Source organism: Scyliorhinus torazame, chromosome 8 (assembly GCF_047496885.1).
Source record: "Scyliorhinus torazame isolate Kashiwa2021f chromosome 8, sScyTor2.1, whole genome shotgun sequence".
Taxonomy (NCBI): domain Eukaryota; kingdom Metazoa; phylum Chordata; class Chondrichthyes; order Carcharhiniformes; family Scyliorhinidae; genus Scyliorhinus; species Scyliorhinus torazame.
In genome coordinates, this window is record NC_092714.1 from 210,729,257 (window position 1) to 210,752,046 (window position 22,790).

General features: G+C 52.4%; 1 protein-coding gene across 5 annotated transcripts in view; it reads left to right on the forward strand.

Annotated features, from left to right (window-relative positions):
• Positions 1–22,790, forward strand: part of ripor3 (RIPOR family member 3) — a 412,703-nt gene that overhangs the window by 375,372 nt on the left and 14,541 nt on the right. For all 5 annotated transcript variants that reach the window (XM_072514737.1, XM_072514735.1, XM_072514736.1 and 2 more), the window contains one exon: positions 14,928–15,011. In XM_072514737.1, the coding sequence (XP_072370838.1) occupies positions 14,928–15,011 (84 nt within the window). The remainder of the gene's footprint in view (positions 1–14,927; positions 15,012–22,790) is intronic.

A 22,790-nucleotide genomic window follows, 5' to 3' on the forward strand; every position in this document is an offset into this window, starting at 1 on the left:
AGAATCCTACGCCGGGCTACTAGGGACGCAAAGGCCAAAATATCGGCCTCTTTCGCCTCCTGCACTCCCGGCTCTTCCGCAACCCCAAATATAGCTAACCCCCAGCCTGGCTTGACCCGGACCTTCACCACCTTTGAAATTACCCTTGCCACGCCCCCCCAGAACTCATGCAGTGCCGGACACGACCAGAACATGTGTGTGTGGTTCGCCGAGCTTCCCGAGCACCTCCCATACCTGTCCTCCACCCCGAAAAACCTGCTCAGTCTTGCTCCCGTCATATGTGCTCTATGTAGAACCTTAAATTGAATCAGGCTAAGCCTGGCACACGAGGACGAGGAATTTACCCTACTTAGGGCATCAGCCCATAGCCCCTCCTCAATCTCTTCCCCCAGCTCTTCTTCCCATTTTCCCTTCAGCTCCTCTATCATCGCCTCCCCCTCGTCCCTCATCTCCCGGTATATTTCGGACACTTTGCCCTCTCCGACCCATACCCCAGAAATCACTCTATCTTGGATCCCCTGCGTCGGGAGCTGCGGAAATTCACTCACCTGTTGCCTCGCAAATGCCCTCACTTGCATATACCGGAAGGCGTTCCCCGGGGGCAACTTATATTTTTCTTCTAGCGCTCCCAGACTTGCAAACGTCCCGTCGATAAACAGGTCCCTCAGCTTCCTAATTCCTGCTCGTTGCCAACACTGGAACCTCCCCATCCATCCTCCCTGGGACAAACCTGTGGTTATTCCTTATCGGGGACCACACCGAGGCACCCGTCACTCCCCTGTCTCGCCTCCACTGCCCCCAGATCCTCAAGGTTGCCACCACCACTGGGTTTGTGGTGTACCTTTTTGGGGAGAACGGCAGCGGCGCCGTCACCAGCGCTTTTAGGCTCGTTCCCTTACAGGACGCCATCACCAGCTTCTTCCACGCAGCTCCCTCTTCCTCCCTCATCCACTTACACACCATCGACACATTGGCGGCCCAGTAGTACTCGCTCAAACTCGGCAGCGCCAGTCCCCCTCTGTCCCTACTACGCTGCACGAACCCCCTCTTTACTCTCGGGGTCTTTCCTGCCCACACAAAGCTCGTAATGCTCCTGTCTATTTTTTTTAAAAAGGCCTTTGTGATCAGAATGGGGAGGCACTGAAACACGAAAAGAAACCTCGGGAGGACCACCATTTTAACTGCCTGCACTCTGCCCGCCAGCGATAGCGGCACCATATCCCACCTCTAAAAGTCCTCCATCTGCTCCACCAGCTGCGTCAGGTTAAGTCTATGCAGGGTTCCCCAGTTCCTGGCCACCTGGATCCCCAGGTATCGGAAGTTCCTTTCCACTCTCCTCAGCGGCAGAGCATCTATCCCCCTTCCCTGTTCCCCGGGGTGCATTACAAAAAGCTCGCTCTTCCCCATATTTAGTTTGTATCCCGAGAACTCTCCAAACTCCTTAAGTATCTGCATTGCTTCTGGCATCCCCTCTACGGGTCCGCAAGGTATAGCAGTAAATCATCTGCGTAGAGCGACACTCGGTGCTCCTCTAAGCACCCCCCTCCACTTCTTAGAATCCCTCAGCGCTATGGCCAGTGGTTCAATTGCCAACGCAAACAGTAACGGGGACAGGGGACACCCTTGTCTTGTACCCCTATGTAGTCGAAAATACCCCGATCTTTGCCGGTTTGTGACTACGCTTGCCACCGGGGCCCCATAAAAGAGTCTGACCCATCTAATAAACCCCTCACCGAACCCAAACCTCTTCAGCACCTCCCACAGATATTCCCACTCCACCCTATCGAATGCCTTCTCTGCATCCATCGCCGCCACTATCTCTGCCTCCCCCTCCGGTGGGGGCATCATCATCACCCCCAGCAACCTTCGTACATTAACATTCAGTTGTCTCTCCTTTACAAACCCTGTCAGGTCGTCATGCACCACCCCTAGGACGCAATCCTCTATCCTTGTCGCCATCACTTTTGCCAGCAGTTTGGCATCTACATTTAGGAGTGAGATAGGCCTGTATGACCCACAATGCAGCAGGTCTTTATCTCGTTTCAGGATTAGTGATATCGTCGCCTCCGACATTGTCGGGGGTAGCAGCCCCCTTTCCTTAGCCTCATTAAAGGTTCTCGCCAAGAGCGGGGCCAACAGATCCATATACTTCCTGTAGAATTCCTCCGGAAACCCGTCTGGTCCCGGGGCCTTCCCTGCCTGCATGTTCCCCAGTCCTTTAATCACCTCATCCATCTCGATTGGCACCCCCAGACCTGCCACCTCCTGCCCCTTCACCTTCGGGAACCTTAGCTGGTCCAGAAAGTGTAACATTCCTTCTTTTCCCCCTGGGGGTTGGGACTTATATAGCCTCTCATAAAAGGTCTTGAACACCTCGTTCACTTTCCCTGCTCTCTGCTCCATATTTCCCGTTTCGTCCCTAACTCCCCCGATCTCTCTCCCCGCCATCCTCTTCCGAAGTTGGCGGGCCAACTGCCGGCTCGCCTTTTCCCCATACTCATATTGCATCCCCTGTGCATTCCTCCACTGTGCCTCTGCCTTTCCCGTGGTCAGCAGGTCAAACTCCGTCTGTAGTCTTCGTCTTTCTCTGTATAGCCCTTCGTCTGGGGCCTCCGCATATTTTTTATCCACCCTCAAAATTTCCCCCACTAATCTCTCTCTTTCTTTGCCCTCTTGTTTCCCCTTGTGGGCTCTGATGGAGATCAGCTCTCCTCTAACCACCGCCTTCAGCGCTTCCCATACTACCCCCACCTGAACCTCCCCATCGTCATTGACCTCCAGGTATCGCTCAATACACCCCCTCACCCTTCCGCAGACCCCCTCGTCCGCCAGTCGTCCCATATCTAGTCGCCAGAGTGGGCGCTGCTCCCTTTCCTCTCCTAGTTCCAAATCCGCCCAATGCGGGGCGTGGTCTGAAACGGCTATAGCCGAGTACTCCGTTCCTGCCACTTTCGGGATCAGTGCCCTTCCCAAAACGAAAAAGTCCATCCGGGAGTATACCTTATGGACGTGGGAGAAGAAAGAGAACTCTTTAGCCATCGGCCTGGCGAATCTCCACGGATCCACTCCCCCCATTTGTTCCATAAATCCCTTAAGCACCTTGGCCGCTGCTGGCCTTCTCCTGGTCCTGGATCTGGACCGGTCTAGCCCTGGATCCAGCACTGTGTTAAAATCCCCCCCCATGACCAAGCTTCCCACCTCCAGGTCCGGGATACGTCCCAGCATTCGCTTCATGAATCCCGCGTCATCCCAGTTCGGGGCATATACGTTCACCAGCACAACCGCCTCACCCTGCAATCTGCCATTCACCATCACATATCTGCCCCCACTGTCCACCACTATATTCTTAGCCTCGAATGATACTCGTTTCCCCACCAATATTGCCACCCCTCTGTTTTTCGCGTCCAACCCTGAGTGGAATACCTGTCCCACCCATCCTTTTCTTAATCTAACCTGATCCGCCACCTTCAGGTGCGTCTCCTGGAGCATGACTACGTCACCCTTCAGTCTCTTTAAGTGCGCAAACACCCGTGCCCTCTTAATCGGCCCATTTAAGCCTCTCACATTCCACGTGATCAGCCGGATTGGGGGGCCATTCACGTCGACTAGCCATCCCCTTTTTTAGGCCAACTCCCCATCCAGGTCCCGCGCACCCGTCCATCCCCCAAGCAGCACCTTCCCGCCCCGGTCACCTCATCTCTTACCAGCACCCCCTTGCCCTCAGCAGCAGCAACACAGTTAATTCCCCGTTAGATCCCCCTCTAGCTTGGTTACTCCCCCCATATTGCTTCCGGAAGTCAGCTAACTCTGGCTGACCTCGGCTTCCCCCGTTCACTCTTTGACCTCCCTGCGTGTGGGGCTCCCTTCCTTCCTGCGCCCGTTTTCCCGCTATAATTTCCATAGCGCGGGAAAATACCTGCGCTTTCCTCTCGGCCCCGCCCCCTATGGCGCAGTTCCCTCATTCCCCTTCCCTGTCCCTTTTTCCACCGGCGCCCACATTTCTTCGTGTCCCCCCCATCGGGGGGAGAGAAATTCCCCGTCCAACATTGCTGTACAATAGCCCTCCCTTTTCCCCACTTTACATTCCTGTACCACCACCTCGCTGCTTCTCTCCAAACATCAAACTCTCAAATCTAGTCCAGTTTCTCTTCTTGGATGAATGTCCATGCCTCATCCGCCGTCTCGAAGTAGTGGTGCTTGCCCTGATGCGTGACCCACAATCGCGCCGGCTGCAGCATCCCAAATTTTATTTTCTTCCTATGGAGCACCGCCTTGGCCCGGTTAAAGCTCGCCCTCCTTCTCGCCACCTCCGCACTCCAGTCCTGATACACCCGTATCACCGCATTCTCCCATTTGCTACTCTGTGCCTTCTTGGCCCAGCTCAGGACCATCTCTCTGTCCCTGTAGCGATGGAACTTCACCACTATTGCTCTTGGTGTTTCACCTGCCTTTGGTCTTCTCACGAGGACCCGGTACGCTCCCTCCACTTCCAGGGGGCCCGTTGGGGCCTCAGCTCCCATTAGCGTGTGGAGCATCGTACTCACATAAGCCCCAACATCAGCTCCCTCTGCTCCTTCGGGGAGACCTAGAATCCGTAGGTTTTTCCTCCTCGAGCTGTTCTCCAGGGCTTCCAGCCTTTCTATGCACCTCTTGTGTAGTGCCTCGTGTGTCTCCGTTTTTACCACCAGGCCCTGTATCTCATCTTCATTCTCGGCTGCCTTTGCCTTCACTCCACGGAGCTCCATCGCCTGGACCTTTCGTGTTTCCTTCAGTCCCTCGATTGCCAGTAGCATCGGCGCCAGCACCTCTTTCTTAAGCTCCTCCACACATCGTCGGAGAAACTCCTGCTGGCCCGGGCCCCATACCACCTGGGCTCCATCCGCCGCCATTTTGCTTCTCCCTTCTCTTCTCTGCCGCTTCTCCAAAGGATCCTTCGCAATCTGGCCACTACCGCCACTCCTTTCCATACACACCCAGGGGGACTCCTTCCTTCGTCACCCCACACTGGGTTAGGTCGAAAACAAATTCCGTTGGGGCTCCCGATAAGAGCCCAAAAGTCCGTTAGAACGGGAGCTGCCGAAACGTGCAGCTTAGCAGTGCATCACCGCAACCGGAAGTCTCTAAAGCGTGATCTTATAAGAACATAAGAACTAGGAGCAGGAGCAGGCCATCTGGCCCCTCGAGCCTGCTCCGTCATTCCATAAGATCATGGCTGATCTTTTTGTGGACTCAGCTCCACTTACCCACCCGGTCACCATAACACTTAATTCCTTTACTGTTCAAAAATCTATCTATCTTTGCTTTAAAATTATTTAACGAGGTAACCTCAATTGCTTCACTGGGCAGAGATTTCCACAGATTCGCAACCCTTTGGGTGAAGAAGTTCTTTCTCAAACCAGTCCTAAATCTGCTCCCCCTTATTTTGAGGCTATGCTCCCTAGTTTCACCCACCAGTGGAAACAACCTCCCTGCTTCTATCTTTCTTATCTATTCCCTTCATAATTTTATGTTTCTGTAAGAACCCCCCTCATTCTTCTAAATTCCAATGAGTCTAGTCCCAGTTTACTTATGCTGCTTACCCCTACAGCACAGCCCAGATATCAAGGGATATCAAGGGATCTTGCCTCTTAGCTCTGCCAAAGGCCAATGTGAAAGCAAGGGGAACAGGGGGCAGTCCTGCCTAGTACTTTTCTGAAGACCCAAGATTCTCAGATCTATAACCACTCGTAAGCACTGGCGCCAAAGTCCTTTTGTACAACACTTGATCCATGGCCAAAACCCTCGCCTCAAGGCCTCCACCATGGATGCCGCCGGTGCAGTGCTGGCCTGGGTGGCACGCATGGCCGGCATCACCGCCAACTCCTGCGCATGGTTGGACTCCTCCACCTGTGCCTGCAGGGGCTGGATGCTCGACGACAACCTCCCATGTAGTCGCTGGCTCTGCGACTGTATTTCTACGATCGATCGGACTGTCCATTCCAGAAGCTCAAAACCCATCTTGACGGCAGCTAGTCCCTGGGGTCGGCCTGCCGTCAGATCATTCACCCCGTCGTGAGTTCCTACTTCCAACTGATGTATCAGAGCATTTGTGTGGTGAGCAGCAGATAGTGTCCCAGGAGCCTCTTAACTAAAGTGGCCAACCGAGGTGAGTGTCTCTGGGCTGGTGGAAGGTGTTGGAGACAGCTGTGTCTGTGACGGGAAATGGGTGTCATCATCGGACTTGAGCTCCAGGATGTCCTGGGTTTCCGGAATTAGGGTCCCTTCTGTGTTGGTATCCTTGTCGCTGCTCGGCACCTAGGGCTCTGACTGTGGCTGTGGCTGGGGGTGGGGGGACACCAGAAGGTCGTTGTGGGGGTGAAGGTGGTATTGGGAGGGGGTTTGACACACGTGTCACGTAGAAACCCAACTCAGCGGTATCTCACTTCCTTGCCCGAGGCCGATCTGCTTCCGGGCAACTGCCCTTTCCTCGGGCACGCCATCCGCAGCCAGGGTCCGGTGCTCTGCCGTGGTGAGGGACGGCACGTCCGACAGTCCCCCTCCAGTCTTCTCCTGCTCCCTGCGGTTATGAGCGGCCTTCTCCTAGGGAGGGAAACAGAAAATGCGCAGATTTAGGCAGTGTCCGACGCACACATCGCAGGGGGTGGGTAGCTGGTGACTTGGCCGTGGCAGCCGGTACGAGTGTCGGCCTGTGGTGCAGTATGTGGGTTCAGACACTCTCTGGGTGGGGGGTGGGGGGGGGTAATGGATGAGGGTTGGTGCCAGGAGCACAGTACTGCCTACTCACTCTGGCTGCCCTGAGGAGTTCGTGCAGTTTTTGGGGCACTGCAGGCGGGTCCGGATGGTGCTACTCGTGACGCTGACAGCCTCTGCCAACTGCACCCTGGCATGGCGAATGGCGCCGGCTGGCAGCCTCCTTCCTGGTCTGGGGTACAGGGTGGCCACCTCTCCTCCACGGCATCCAGGAGGGTCTCAAGCGCGGCATTGGTGAATCTTGGGTCCGCTCTCCTTTGAAGCTATTTTGTTGGCTGTGTGGGGAGTGAAGTGTGTATATGCAGCTGCAGCTTGTCAGCCTCCTGAATGCCAATTGCAAATCCGGCGAATCCCGCACCATTTCTCATTGGAATCTATTGTGTTCCATGTGGCGCCCCTTAACGGTGGTAGCCCTTAAACGGTCGCTGAATTGGCCCAGGTGCGGTGCCAGCTGTACTGTCGTGGAAGTCCACGAATCCTGCCCTGGCGTCAACACTTAGGGCTGGATTCACCGTTTTTGAGCCTAAGTGCGGGGGATCTGAGGTGTTTTACGTTAAAAATATCAGTGCCGCTCCCTCAACAATCCTGTGACCTGTGAGGGGCTAGCATCCGCGCCACATAAAACGCCCGGCTCCCACGATAAAAACGGCTGGCGAATGGCTGGGTCCGTGGCCGCTCATGCGCACGCCGACGACCTGCAGCAGTCACACCGTAAAACATGGGGCTGGCCGTGCACGGATCCAACCTGCCAGATAGTGTCCCCCTGGACACCCTGTGGCAACCCCCCACCAGTCCCCCCAGCCCTCGCGGCAGTCCCCCTGGCCAGCAGCAAGCTCCCGCCCGACTGTGACACAGTCCGCAGTCGCCTCACCAGGTTCCTAACCTCTGAGACCACACGTCAAACGCGCGGTCGGGAACCCGGCCCGTCGGGGGAGGGCCTTCAGGTGACGCGCTCACGCCGTCCCAACGGCGTGCGGCACGCAACGCGATGCCGCCATTTCGGAGGGTGCGGAGGATACAAAACCTGCGCCAAACAGGCTTCGTTCGGGTTTCGGCGTCACAGGGGATTTTCCCCCCCATCGCCGATTATTAAATTGCTGGGAGGTGGGGGAATGGTGAGTCCCGCCCTTAGTCTCAGGAATGGAGAATCTCGCCGAGAATGCTTTTGATAGGATGATGAATTCCCCATACATTCCAGGAATATAATTTCAAATTAGCTACCGCCATTGCACAGCCCACCAGACGGAAAATAGGATAGGATCTTCGCGTCACATTCGGGTATGCACCAAAACTCACCTATCTCATCTCAAGCTGCACCGTGGCAACAGAATATCTCTAAAACATTCTTTTCTCAAATAAAACACATTTCTGTACCATTGTAGGATTCAGACAACATCACGCAAACCCCAACACAACAAAAATGCAAAAATATCACAAATACAAAGTTCTAAGGGAAGATTCCACAATACAAGTGAGGACCTGTAAGGCTAACCCAACAGCCAGACCATCATTACCATCAAGAGACATACTCCTTGAAAGAGAGGAGAAGAGCCAACAAGGGAATGGCCGCCAAATGTCTCCCCTGTATTTTGGACCCACCCATGAAGACCCTTTCACCTACCTCCCAGCAATGACGTTACTCAATTCTATCATGAATAAAGAAGGGATATAGTATAACCAGTATTACCATGATAACGATATGGATTAGAAGAGAAAAAGATCGGCAGTACGGTGGCTCAGTGGTTAGCACTGCTGCCTCATAGCGCCAATGTCCCAGGTTCGATCCCGACCGTGGGTCACGGTCCATGTGGAGTTTGCACATTCTCCCCGTGTTTGCGTGGGTTTTGCCCCCACAACCCAAAAGATGTGCAGGGTAGGTGGGTTGGCCATGCTAAATTGCCCTTAATTGGAAAAAATTAATTGCGTACTCTAAATTTATAAAAAAAGAAGAGAAAAAGATGGATAATTAGCACGTGGCACAGTTTATACGAAAAAAAGGCCCTCAGATTTCTAAGGATAAGACATTCAGCATAGTACTCAAATGTTAACACCTCCCAATAAACAGGATACATGACAAGATAAAATCAGAGAGAAAAAATAGCAGGGAGAAGTCCAAAATTTAAATTTCAACGAGCTGCAGATTGTCTGTGTTGTACCCTCAATAACGACGCTAAACGGTAAAGAAGGCTTTATTAAGCTAAGAACTAGCTTGGTGCCAAGACGGGTGCTTACTGGGTGCCACCTACGAGGTCATACGACTCCCAGGTGGGTGGAGCCGGTGGCGGAGCCCCCCAGGGTTCCAAGCCCGATCTTAAAGGGGACATCACCTTACATGATGATAAGGGTACAGTAATACAGTAACCGTTCATCACATTCACCCTCTGTTTAAAAAAACGAAGTTCGGCAGGGGTGAAGTGAAATCATAAGTCCATTTGTTTCGGCGGCCTGATCGTCCTCATCGACCTCCTCAGCTCGGGCGTTGGTGCGGCGGATACGGATGTCTTAGTTGAGGGTACGTCCGGGAGCACGGTGGTTGGAGCTTTGGTCCGGGTCGGGGTAGGGGATCGGGGCGCAAGGGAAATAGCTGGGGCTGGGGGTAGCGGTGCCGGCACCGGTGGGGGAGTAGAGCGGGGGGGGGGGGGGGGGGGGGCGCTAGGGGGCACGCACGGTCGGTGTCCACCGACGGGGAGTGGGAAGGGGGGGGGGGGGTGGTTGTGGGTGCCGGATCCCGCAGGGGAGCTGTAGCTGTGAGGGAGGGGGCGTCTGTAGTGGGGGAACCAGCGGGTGCCAGATCCCGGAGGGAAACCGTATCTTGCCTGCCGTGGGGGTACTTGACGTAGGAGTATCTGGGGTTCGCGTGTAGTAATTGGACCCTATCGACCAGGGCGTCCGTTTATGGTTCCTCGTGTGCCTCCGGAGAAGAACAGGTCCCGGAGCCGTCAGCCAGAGTGGAAGCGAGACCACGGAGGTGGACTTCCTGGGGAAGACAAACAAGCGGTTGTGAGGGGTCTCATTTGTGGCCATGCAGAGGAGCGGCCTAATGGAGTGTAGGGCGTCGGGTAGGACCTCCTGCCAGCGAGTAGTTGGGAGACTTCTCGACCGTAGGGCCAGAAGGAGAGCCTTCCAAAGTGTCGCGTTCGCCCTCTCCACCTGCCCGTTTCCCCGCGGGTTATAACTGGTCTTTCTGCTCGAGGCGATGCCTTGCTGAGCAGATACTGACGCAGTTCATCGCTTATGAATGATGTACCCTGGTCGCTGTGGATATAAGCGGGGAAACTAAACAGGGTGAAGATGCTGTGCAGTGCCTTTATCATGGTGGCCGAGGTCATGTCGGGACAGGGGACGGCGAATGGGAAGCGGGAGAACTCGTCGATGACGGTGAGGAAGTAGGCATTGCGGTTGGTGGACGGGAGGGGGCCCTTGAAGTCAACATTTAGTCGCTCAAAGGGCCCTGAAGCCTTCATGACACGAGCCTTGTCTGGCCGGTAGAAATGCGATTTGCACTCCGCGCAAGCCCTGGTCATGGCCTTGACCTCCTCGGTTGAGTAAGGTAGGTTGCGGGACTTGATAAAGTGGACGAGCCGGGTAACCCCCGGGTGACAGAGGTCATTGTGGATGGCTTGCAGACGGTCCTCCTGCGCGTTGGCGCACGTGCCGCAGGACAGGGCATCTGGGGGCTCGTTGAGCTCCTCTGGACGATACTTGATATCGTATGTGTAGAGTTCAATACTCCACCTCAAAATTTTATCGTTTTTTATTTTGCCCCGTTGGGCGTTATCAAACATGAAGGCTACCGACCGTTGGTCGGTGACGAGGGTGAACCTCCTACCGGCTAGGTAGTGCCTCCAGTGCCGCACAGCCTCCACAATGGCTTGTGCCTCCTTCTCGACTGCAGAGTGCCGAATCTCGGAGGCGGTGAGGGACCGGGAGAAGAACGCTACTGGTCTGCCTGCCTGGTTGAGGGTAGCAGCCAGGGCGATGTCTGACGCATCGCTCTCTACCTGAAATGGGATAGTTTCGTCCACCGCGTGCATAGCGGCCTTGATGATGTCGGCCTTGATGCGGCTGAAGGCCGATCGGGCCTCAGCCGACAGGGGAAATGTCGTGGTCTTTATCAGTGGGTGAGCTTTGTCCGCATATTTGGGGACCCACTGGGCGTAATAGGAGAAAAGTCCCAAGCACCGTTTGAGGGCCTTGAGGCTGCGGGGAGGGGAAGTTCCTTAAGGGGGCGCATGCGGTCGGGATCGGGACCTAGGGCCCCGTTTTCCACGACATAGCCGAGGATGGCTAGCCGGGTTGTGTGGAAAACGCATTTTTCCTTGTTATCGGTCAGGTTGTGGGCTCGGGCGGTCTGGAGGATCTTTTCGAGGTTCGCGTCATGGTCCTGCTGATCATGGCTGCAGATGGTGACATTGTCCAAGTACGGGTATGTAGCCCGCAAGCCGTACTAGTCCACCATTTGGTCCATCGCCCTCTGGAAGACAGAGACCCCATTTGTGACGCCGAAGTGGACCCTGAGGAAGTGGAAGAGCCAGTCGGCTGCTTCGAAGGCGGTATAGGGGCAGTCTTTCGGTCGGATAGGGAGCTGGTGGTAGGCGGATTTGAGATCGACCGTGGAAAATACTCGGTATTGGGCGATCCGATTTACCATTTCCGCGATGCGAGGAAGGGGATATGCATCGAGCTGCGTGAAGCGGTTTATGGTCTGGCTATAATCCACGACCATCCATTTCCTTTCCCCGGACTGGACTACTTATGTTCTCCAGGGGCTGTTGCTAGCCTCGATGACCCCTTCTCCCAGTAAACACTTTACCTCTGACTTGATAAATGTCATGTCTTGGGCACTGTACCGCCGGCTCCTGGTGGCGACGGGCTTACAGTCGGGAGTGAGGTTTGCGAATAGAGAGGAGGGTGCGACTTTCAGTGTCGCAAGGCTGCATATCGTGAGGGGGGCAAGGGTCCGCCGAATTTCAGTGTCAGGCTTCGGTGGCTGCACTGGAAATCCAGCCAAAGCAGCGGGGGGTGCAGAGATGAGGGACGGTATACAGTTTGAAACGGGTGTAATCGGCGCCCTGGATGGAGAGATCCACAATACAATACCCCTTGATTTGGACTGAGTGGGACCCGGATGCGAGGGCTATGGTTTGGGACACGGGATGGGTGCGCAAGGAGCAGCGCCTTACCGTTTCTGGATGAATAAAGCTCTCCGTGCTCCCGGAGTCGAAAAGGCATGGAGTGTCACACCCGTTGACCTAGACCTTTATGATAGAGTTCTGCAGGTGTTTTGGCCGCATTTGGTCGAGGGTGATCGCTCCCAGTTGCGGGTAGTCCGAGTCCTCAGCCGAGTCGGATTCGTAAAATGGCCACCGCTGTCGGTCGCATGTGTCGGGTCGAGAAGATGGCCGCCGCCAAGATGGCCTCCCCCATGATTCGCATGAGGCAGATGACGCGTCAGAAGGGGGCGTGTCGGGTCGATGCGCAGCCGCGTTGCGAGGCCTGTGAGCCTGTTTTTCGGGCCTGCTGTTCTTTGTGTTTCTGGCCCTTGGGCCTGGCCAGGCAAACCCTCACAAATTGCCCTTTTTCCCGTATTCGCTGCAGACGGCAGAGCGGGCTGGGCAGCGTGGGCATGGGTGCTGGCCCTGCCCACAGAAATAGCATGGTGTGCCCCCAGTCTGGGCGGGTCGCCGTGCGGCGCAGGCCCATCATGTGGTCGAGTCTGAGGGGGGCTCGCAGGGTCCGCGGTGTACGTGCCCAAATTATGTCGGGCCACTTCCAGTGAGGAGGCAAGCATTAGCGTGTCCTGGAGGTCTTTTGCCCTGTTTTCAAGTAGCCGTTGCCGGTTGTAGGTCGAGCGGATGCCGGACACGAAAGCGTCTCTGATGTGCAGGTTCATATGGATTTCCCCCGTCACATCCTGATGGTCACAGTCCCTGGCGAGCGCGGTGAGTTTTTCTACGAATTTGTCTAGCGTTTCTCCCGAGCGCTGCCGGCAGGTAGAGAGCAGACGCCGGGCATGTACCTCGTTGGTGGGTTTGACAAACCGCTTGCGTAGTATTTTGACCGCCTCTTCGTATGTTGTCGCCTTTTCGAGCGTGGCGGATATTCTGTGACTCACCCGGGCGTGGAGTAGGCTCAGCTTGCGTGGCCCCAGGATGGGAGTCTCTGAGGAGTCCAGGTAGGTCTCGAAGCATCGGAGCCAGTATTAAAAAATTTCCTTTGCCTCCGGTGTCCGTGCTTCCAGATTGAGCTTCTCTGGTTTTAGGCCTGCGTCCATCCTGATGTAGTTTAGCTTATTAAATTGTTGTACCCTCAATAACGACGCTAGAGAGTACAAAAGTAAAGAAGGCTTTACTAAGCTAAGAACTAGCCTGGTACGGAGACGGGTGCTTACTGGGTGCCGCCTACAAGGTGGCCCCTTATATACGGCTCCCAGGTGGGCGGAGCTGGAGGCGGAGTCCCCCAGGGTTCCAAGCCCAGTCTTAAAAAGGACATCACCTTACATGATGATAAGGGTACAGTAATACAGTAACCGTTCATCACAGTCTGTCTACGTCCCTTGCCTTTCACGGGCTTAACGAAGGCCATTTTCTGAACGGATTATTGAAAGAATTAATGGAGTTGTTGGATATCACCCTCAGAGTTGCAGGATAAAGCAGGGTATAATTCACTCCAGCTGTCTTGAGCTGTTTTAGGACTTCATCGAAGCCACTACACTTCAGCTGTGTTGCCGCCGAGAAATCCTGGGAAAAGGAGATCCTTGCCCCCTGTCACGCTGAGCCGCCTCCAGTATTTTCTGGTGATCTCTGAAGTTATGATTGATGTTGATTGTCCCTAGGCCTCAAAGACAGGATAGAGTACATCCTATCCAACTTGAAACACCCAGCCTTCACATACAGCTTAAGGAAATGTGGTAGCCAGCTCTGAAAAAAACTAACAGGAGTCTTACCCTTCACTTCTTCTGGCAGACAGACAACCCGAACAATTTTTATCCAGCCTTGGTTCTCCAAATTTCCCAGAATTTCTGACATACATCACAGCTGGTTTTCCAAGGATCGAATGCAAACTTCCACAGAGGAAGCAACCTTTTCAACATTCAGGATTCCTTCCTCAGTTTCATAGAGCCTTTTATTATTATTCTGCGGCTCGGCCTCATGAGCACTTAGATTCTGTGTCAGCAAGCCGAGTTTGTCATCAGGTTACTCTGATATTGGTGATAGTGTTCGCAGTCATCAATTGCTGCACCTTAGCAAGCGCCAGGTCAAGAGCCCGCTCGAGGGTCAGGTCACCATGTTGAAAAGACCATGTTGTATCCGACTGTTTTTCTAAATACTCCTCCAAATATCTTCTAGGGGCATACTACGGAGTATTAACTCCCGACTCCCAGATTAGGCAAATATGTGACGTGCAGACAGTGGCTGGATTCTCAAAAAATGGGGCTATGTCCCCACGCCAGCGTAAAAATGCTGCCGTTTCACTCTGGACTTTCCTTAAGAAAGGGGCCTTGCACTTCTGGTCGTGAGTCCAGCGGCATGGCGGACTCGCACCAAGGACCGTGATGGAAGAAGCAGGTCCCCCCCCCCGAGATCGCGCGCGCCCACGGATCGGTGCCACCCGATCGCTTGCCTGGCCGTCCATGAGGCCCCCCCCCCCCCCGGTGAAGGATCCCCCCGCCCCCCCACCAGGGCGGCCGTAGACTGAGTCCACAGCCGCCACCCAAGGTTCCCTACGGCCGATAGGTGGTTAGAACCGCGCCATCAGGAATTCGGCCAGTTACCCTCGGTGAATCGCGGGGCGGGGGCCTCTGTCAATCGCCCCCCTACCCACGCTGAGTAGACCGTGCGCGCGCGATTCGCGTGATTTCAGTGTGGAGGCTCGGAGAATCCAGCCCAGGATAAAAGAAGGATTTTAAAAAGTGGTGCCGGTGCCCGCGGAAAAGCTGCTAAACCCACGCCTGCATCACGTGGTGTCGCCAAAGTTTAAAAACAAACCAAGTCTAAAGAACAGGATGCGCCATGCGATGTCCCACTGTAGCAAAATCTAACAGATTTATCACAAAATATCAATAGTGCTTAAATGTCAATTCAGTGGTATTTTGTGCCGTGGATTCGGTATGGTTAATGTAGTTGTCATTTTAACGATTTATAACTGGTTAATGAGTCCAATTTCACATTTCGCAGGCTTTGGCCTTCTACACAGAAACCTTGCAAGAAAAAGATGCACAACTTCAGAGAGCTGCCTGCATGGCACTTAAACAACTGAAGGTATGTTCGGTGCTTAATATACTTCATGCTTCTATTGACAGCACCAAAATATATTTGCAACTATTTCAAAGTAAATAAAAGTCCTTAAACCCATCATTAATACGGACTATTAACTTTGTAATTTTTTGGGGCAGCATGGTGGCGCAGTGGGTTAGCACTGCTGCCTTATGGCGCCGAGGTCCCATGTTTGATCCTGGCTCGGGTCACTGTCCGTGTGGAGTTTGCGCATTCTCCCCGTGTTTGCGTGGGTTTCACCCCCACAACCCAAAATGATTTGCCGGCTAGGTGGATTGGCCACGCTAAAATGTCCCTTAATTGGAAAAAATTAATTGGATACTCTAAATTTATTATTTTTTTAAAAGAAAAAAAACCTTTGTAAATTTTTTAATCCATGGATGCGGCTAAATTCCGCTTTTAACAGAGCTGGTTCAGTTATGATGAATGCAAGTCATATATAGAGCTAACATTTAAAGCTGATAGGATGGACCACTAAGCAGAATAAAGTACTTGTCATGTTTTAAACAATAATATGCTATTATATTCTTTTTCATAGAATGTTTTGGAAAGATCAATATATGTGAATTTAAAGAAGCCTTTCATGAGCCGGAATCATGTTTTTATAAAATGTATTTTATTCCAAACAAAATTCATAAAATACAAAAACATAAATAATCCGGGAAACACTCTCCCCAAATCACAGTTTTACAGTCAGAGCAGGTTTTTCCCCCGCCGCTCCCCAAGTGACAAACAATTCCTCGAACATGGCCACCAACAATCCCCACCGTGTCTCAAAGCCCTCCACTGAACCTTTCAATTCAAACGTAATTTTCTCCAACTGTTGGAAGCCGTACAGGTTGCCTAGACTGCCGCTGCCCCTGGCGATGTTGTCGACCTCTATTCCAGCAAAATTCATCGCCGGACAACCAGAGCGGTGAAGGTCACGGCTTCGGCCTTCCTCCCCTTCATCAGCTCCGGCATTTCCGATATCCCAAAAATCACCACTATCAGGTCCGGCCCGGCCACCACCCCCACAACATTTGCTAGCGTCCAGAACACTCCCGCCCGGTATCTCTCTAACTTCTCACAGCCCAGATCACATGTGCCTGATTTGCTGGTCCTCGCTTGCACTTCTCACACTCGCCTGCCGCCCCATGGAAGAACCCACTCAGCCTCCGCCTATGTCATGTGCACCCTGTACCACCTTAAACTGTAACAAACTCATCCTTGCAGACGAGGAGGTCGAATTCACCCTACGCAGTGCCTCACTCCACACTCCCCAACCTATCTCTCCCCTAACTCCTCCTCCCTCTTCTCCTTGATCTTCACCACGCGATCCCCCATGCTCCCCCAGCTACCCATATATGTCCCCAATCCTACTCTCCCCATCCACGTCCGGAAGCAGCAACCGTTCCAATAGGGCATACTTCGGCAACCTGGGAAACCCTTTCCACACCTTCCGTGCAAAGTCTCATACTTGTAAGTAACTAAATTCACTGCCCTTCGGGAGCTCTACCCTCTCCCGCAGCTCCTCCAGACTTGCGAACCTCTCTTCCAAATACAAATCCCTCGCCCTCACCAGCTCACCTCTCTCCACCTCCTATACATACTGTCCGTCTCTCCCGGCCTAAATCCGTGGTTCTCTCACAACGGTGTTAATACCGACATCCCCTCCATCCTGAAGTGCCTCCTCAGCTGGTTTCACACCTTAATCGTGGACTGCACCACTGGACTGTCCATATCTCCTCGGTGCCAGTGGTAGCCCCACCATCACCATGGCCCTTAGGCTGCAAGATTCTGCCTCCACCTTAACCCAGTCTGATTCCTCTCCTTCCTACCATTGCCTCACTTTCGCCACATTCGCTGTCCAACAGTACTGCAGCAGGTTCGGTAACGCCTCCTCCCTCTGAAGAGCAGCAGAGCACTCTTCAGCCGTGGCACCTTCCCAACCAATATAAACTCTGAAATGACTGAGTCCAACTTCTGAAAAAAGGCCTTTGGAATTAAAATTGGGAGCATATGTAATATAAATAGGAACCTTGGCAGGAAATTAATTTTCCTACTTGAACCCACCCCGCCAGTGTCAGGTGCAGTGTATCCCACCTCCTAAAGTCCTCCTTTACCTCCTCCACCAACATTGGTAAGTTCCACTTATGCAATGTCACCTGGATCCCAGATAACTAAACCTATACCTGGTTACCCTAAATGGCAACCCCTCTAAATTAGTTCCCCAACCCAACTCATTCACCGGGAACACCTCACTTTTCCCCATATTCAACTTAGAACCCAAGAAAGCCCAAAATCTCTCCAATAGGCTCATAATCCTCCCCGTACTTTCCAGCGGGCTTGACTCTTATAACAGCAGGTCGTCCACGTACAGCGATACCCGGTGTTCCCTACTCCCCTTCCTAATCCCCTGCTACTCTGCTGACCCCCTGAGGGTCATCACCAACTGCTCTATCGCTAGTGCAAACAGCAGCAGCGACCGCGGACACCCCTGCCTTGTTCTCCTGTGCAACCCGCAGTGGGAGGAAGAGTTAGGGGTCGCGCTGGAGCAGAGACTGTGATGTGAGGCGCTGCAGAGGGCAAATGCCTCGACTTTGTGCATGAGGCTGGGGCTGATACAGCTGAAGGGAGTGTACAGGGCGCACCTCACAAAGTCTAGGATGAGCCGGCGGTTCAAAAGGGGTGGAGGATGTCTGTGAGCGATGTGGGATGGGCCCGGCAAATCATGTGCATATGTTTTGGTCCTGCCCGAAGCTAGAAAGGTTTTGGAGTGCAGTGTTCAGCACCATTTTGGGGGTTTTACATGTGAACGTGGAGCCTGGACCCGAGAAGTCAAATTTGGCGTGTGGGAGTGGCTGGAGCTGCAAGCGGGGAAGACGTTTTAGCCTTCGCCTCGCTGATTGCTCGCAGGCGGATCTTGTTGAGGTGGAGGTTAGCTTCCTGTGCCTCGATGTGGTGGGGGGGACCTGCTGGAGGTTTTGACCCTGGATAAAGTGAAATTTGCTCTCGGGGGGGGGGGGGGGGGAGTGATGGGTTCTACATTTGCTGGGGTTTGTTTACCTTGCATTTCGGGGAGTTGGTTACTGTTGACTGCTGAGAAGGGAGTGGTTGGGGGCGCTGGTTGGTTGGCTTGTTGTAAATTGTAAAAATGTTGAAAATTTATGGAATAAAAATACTTTAAAAAAAAGTCAATTCCTTCTTCCATTGGGCGAGTTTTAGTTTGAGGATGATTAGAAAGTACTCTTTTACTGGGGTGTACCCCATGATGCCACTCTCATACTCGCCTGCATCTGGTGGGATAAACCACAAGTTAATGGGGTGCACCAAACCAATTTCTTGGTCATCGTCGAAAATACTTCTATAGCTCAGGGCTTGTGTGACATTTCGGGGCGAGGAATCGCACGCCGCAAACGATCAGTATGTAATCCATCCTGTAAAGAGATCAAGGTAGCACCTGTTATTATTCATCAATACCTGATCCCTTTATCCTTCCCACCGGATACTCCCACCGGATACTCCCACCGGCTCACGCTCTTACTGATTCCCCTTCCTTTTTTTTATATCATCCTGGAATCTGAGGTGGCCCTGTCCTCGCATTTGATTTTGCTCCTTCTGGGGATGGGTGTTTGGGGATAAGAAGGTACCGGGCTCAACTCCCAGAGCATTACCTGTTGCTCCACTTCGTACTCAACGGAGTTCACTTTCCCATTAAAGTAGGCTTTCTCTGTTATTTTTATTTCTCTATCTTGACGGCTGCAGCATGTTAGCCGGCCTGAATGTATTGTATCATGTTTTCACGGCGCTCTCATATGTGAGGGCCACGACTTCGGGTTCGGACTCATCCAACACAAGTAGAGGTACTTTGCAAAGGTTGCCAGGTCATTAGGACGTGGGGAGTCAATTTGACGGAACTGAATATGGAGTTCCACACTATCATTAAAATTTAGGGCAGCACTTTGTTCCTCGAGTGATTGGTCTGCTGAATTGTTTTGCGGTTCATGTCCTTAAGGGTGCAGTTCATCTTTTCCACCATCCTACTGAACTGAGGGCGGTATGCAATGTGGAACTGTTGTTTTACTCCAAACAATCCCATCATCCATTGCATTACCTAGGCTGTGAAGTGAGTGCCCTTGTCGGAGTCGATGCTGTGGGGAAGATCCCACCTCTTGAATATGTGCTGCACCCGGAGGTCGGCGTGAACTTGGCTGAATTAGTGTGGATTGGAATGCTTCCACCCATTTACTAAAAGTGTCTATAACGACCTGGGTGTATTTGTAACCTCCTGTGCCGGCGGTAAGGAACCGATGTAGACAATCTGCAAGTTAGTCCAGGGGTCTTCCACAGGGCGAGTGTGTCTCAGTTTCCCCTTTAGGGCATGTTTATTTGGATCATTCTGTGCACAAATTATACAATTGTCGACATAATGTTGTACGACCTGCTCCAATGTTGGCCACCAGCATAACCCCTTGATATGCTCACCGGTGGTTCTCGCTCCTTGATGGCACTGGACATCATGATTTTGAAAAATAATTTGGTTGCAGTCTCTGGTCTGAACCACATATAGGTCGTCTTTGGGGACTAACCCGTCCAGTAAAGAGAGTGTATTCTGCCATTTTTCAAAGGAAGTGGGTTATGCCACTTCCTGAATCTTTTTAATGTCCTGGTCGCTACTTTGGGCCTGTTTAAGGTCTTCAAACTTGGTCTGGCTTACAGTTACTGCTTCAATGCGTTCGGTAACCATGGGTTGCCAAAAACCTCCTTTCCGGGTACCCTATTTGGCTAATTCATCCACCCTTATGTTCCCAAGTGGGGAGGTGCAGTGTGGGTCTTGACTTTAATGATGCTGAACTCACGGCCTTGGGAAGTTTAGAAAATCAATCTTAATAGGGGTGCTGAGGGCAGAGGTTTCCCATCTGCCAAGATGAATCCCCTCACTTCCCACAGTGGCAGGAAGTCTGTTAAACTATTACAGACATACATACTGTCTGAGTGTATGTCTGCTTGTGTGGGGAACAGGTCAGGGTGGCTGACGGTAAGCTATGGCTGCTAGCTCTGCAGCCTGGGCACTCATGTTCGTGGGACATTGCAAGGCTATTTCCTGCAGGTGTTTGCTTTCCTGGTCTTCCACATAAATACCACATCCCGTTTTCCTGTTCACTTCTTCCAACATGGAAATCCATCTACATAAATCCTTAGAGTGTGGCTGTCCTGGGGTCATTTATTGCCAGAACTTGACATTCGTGGGGTTCCCTCTGAGAGTTAAGTTGGCTGCTAGGAAGGTGGAGACTCGGGTATGTTTCACTGCCATTTCTTGGCCCTGGAGCATAAGTGTTCACCCTGCTATCCTGTTCTGGCTCGCAGTCCTATCGTTGATCTGCCTGTCCAGCAGTATTTGTATGGCCCTGTGTTGTGTGAGAATGGTGAGGGGGTTTAAGCCGACTATGTAGCTAAAATGCTGCACTGACCAGAAAACCGATAACAGGTGCTTCTCCCATACCGAAAAGCTTTATTCCACTGGTTTTAGAATGTGGGAAGCGTAGGCTACTGGGCCAAGTCCCCAGTGCCTTCTTGGAGGAGTAGGGCTGCTAGTGTGATGTCAGTGGCCGTTACCTCAAGTGCAAAGGACAGATTGCGGTCAGGAGCCTACCTGCTCGGGATTGTTTAAGTTCGGAGACCGCAGTGTGTGTCACTCGGTCCAGATAGAACATAGAACATAGAACAATACAGCGCAGTACAGGCCCTTCGGCCCACGATGTTGCACCGAAACAAAAGCCATCCAACCTACACTATGCCATTATCATCCATATGTTTATCCAATAAACTTTTAAATGCCCTCAATGTTGGCGAGTTCACTACTGTAGCAGGTAGGGCATTCCACGGCCTCACTACTCTTTGCGTAAAGAACCTACCTCTGACCTCTGTCCTATATCTATTACCCCTCAGTTTAAAGTTATGTCCCCTCGTGCCAGCCATATCCATCCGCGGGAGAAGGCTCTCACTGTCCACCCTATCCAACCCCCTGATCATTTTGTATGCCTCTATTAAGTCTCCTCTTAACCTTCTTCTCTCCAACGAAAACAACCTCAAGTCCGTCAGCCTTTCCTCATAAGATTTTCCCTCCATACCAGGCAACATCCTGGTAAATCTCCTCTGCACCCGCTCCAAAGCCTCCACGTCCTTCCTATAATGCGGTGACCAGAACTGTACGCAATACTCCAAATGCGGCCGGACCAGAGTTCTGTACAGCTGCAACATGACCTCTCGACTCCGGAACTCAATCCCTCTACCAATAAAGGCCAACACTCCATAGGCCTTCTTCACAACCCTATCAACCTGGGTGGCAACTTTCAGGGATCTATGTACATGGACACCTAGATCCCTCTGCTCAGCCACACTTTCAAGAACTTTACCATTAGCCAAATATTCCGCATTCCTGTTATTCCTTCCAAAGTGAATCACCTCACACTTCTCTACATTAAACTCCATTTGCCACCTCTCAGCCCAGCTCTGCAGCTTATCTATATCCCTCTGTAACCTGCTACATCCTTCCACACTATCGACAACACCACCGACTTTAGTATCATCTGCAAATTTACTCACCCACCCTTCTGTGCCTTCCTCTAGGTCATTGATAAAAATGACAAACAGCAACGGCCCCAGAACAGATCCTTGTGGTACTCCACTTGTGACTGTACTCCATTCTGAACATTTCCCATCAACCACCACCCTCTGTCTTCTTTCAGCTAGCCAATTTCTGATCCACATCTCTAAATCACCCTCAATCCCCAGCCTCCGTATTTTTTGCAATAGCCTACCGTGGGGAACCTTATCAAACGCTTTGCTGAAATCCATATACACCACATCAACTGCTCTACCCTCGTCTACCTGTTCAGTCACCTTCTCAAAGAACTCAATAAGGTTTGTGAGGCATGACCTACCCTTCACAAAGCCATGCTGACTATCCCTGATCATATCATTCCTATCTAGATGATTATAAATCTTGTCCCTTATAATCCCCTCCAAGACTTTACCCACTACAGACGTGAGGCTCACCGGTCTATAGTTGCCGGGGTTGTCTCTGCTCCCCTTTTTGAACAAAGGGACCACATTTGCTGTCCTCCAGTCCTCTGGCACTATTCCTGTAGCCAATGATGACATAAAAATCAAAGCCAAAGGTCCAGCAATCTCTTCCCTGGCCTCCCAGAGAATCCTAGGATAAATCCCATCAGGTCCCGGGGACTTATCTATTTTCAGCCTGTCCAGAATTGCCAACACCTCTTCCCTACGTACCTCAATGCCATCTATTCTATTAGCCTGGGACTCAGCATTCTCCTCCATGGGTTGTTTTTCCATAAGAGCTCGGAAAGGGGAACGGCTCTCGTGGTGAAACCGTCGATGTGGTTCTGGCAGTACCCCACCAAACCTAGAAAGGAGCGCAACGAGCTGATGTCCTTCGGTAGGGGAAGGCGTGTTATGGACTCGATCTGCTTCCCTTCAATCTCTTGCTTCCCCTTGGTCATTACTGTACCCAAGTAGGAGACTTGTGGTCTGATGATTTGGGCTTTCTTGGGGTTTCCCTTCAAGCCTAATGTAGTGAGGAGGTCCAGCAGTTCTTCTGGCAATTTAAAGTGTTCCTCCCTGGCCTCGGTTTGGAGGAAGGGATTGTCCACATACTGAACCAAACATTGTGGTTTTGAAAACCCATCTAGACCTTTCGCAAGCCTCTTATGAAATATGGAAGGGGAGTTGTGGAGCCCTGTGGTAGACATGTCCATG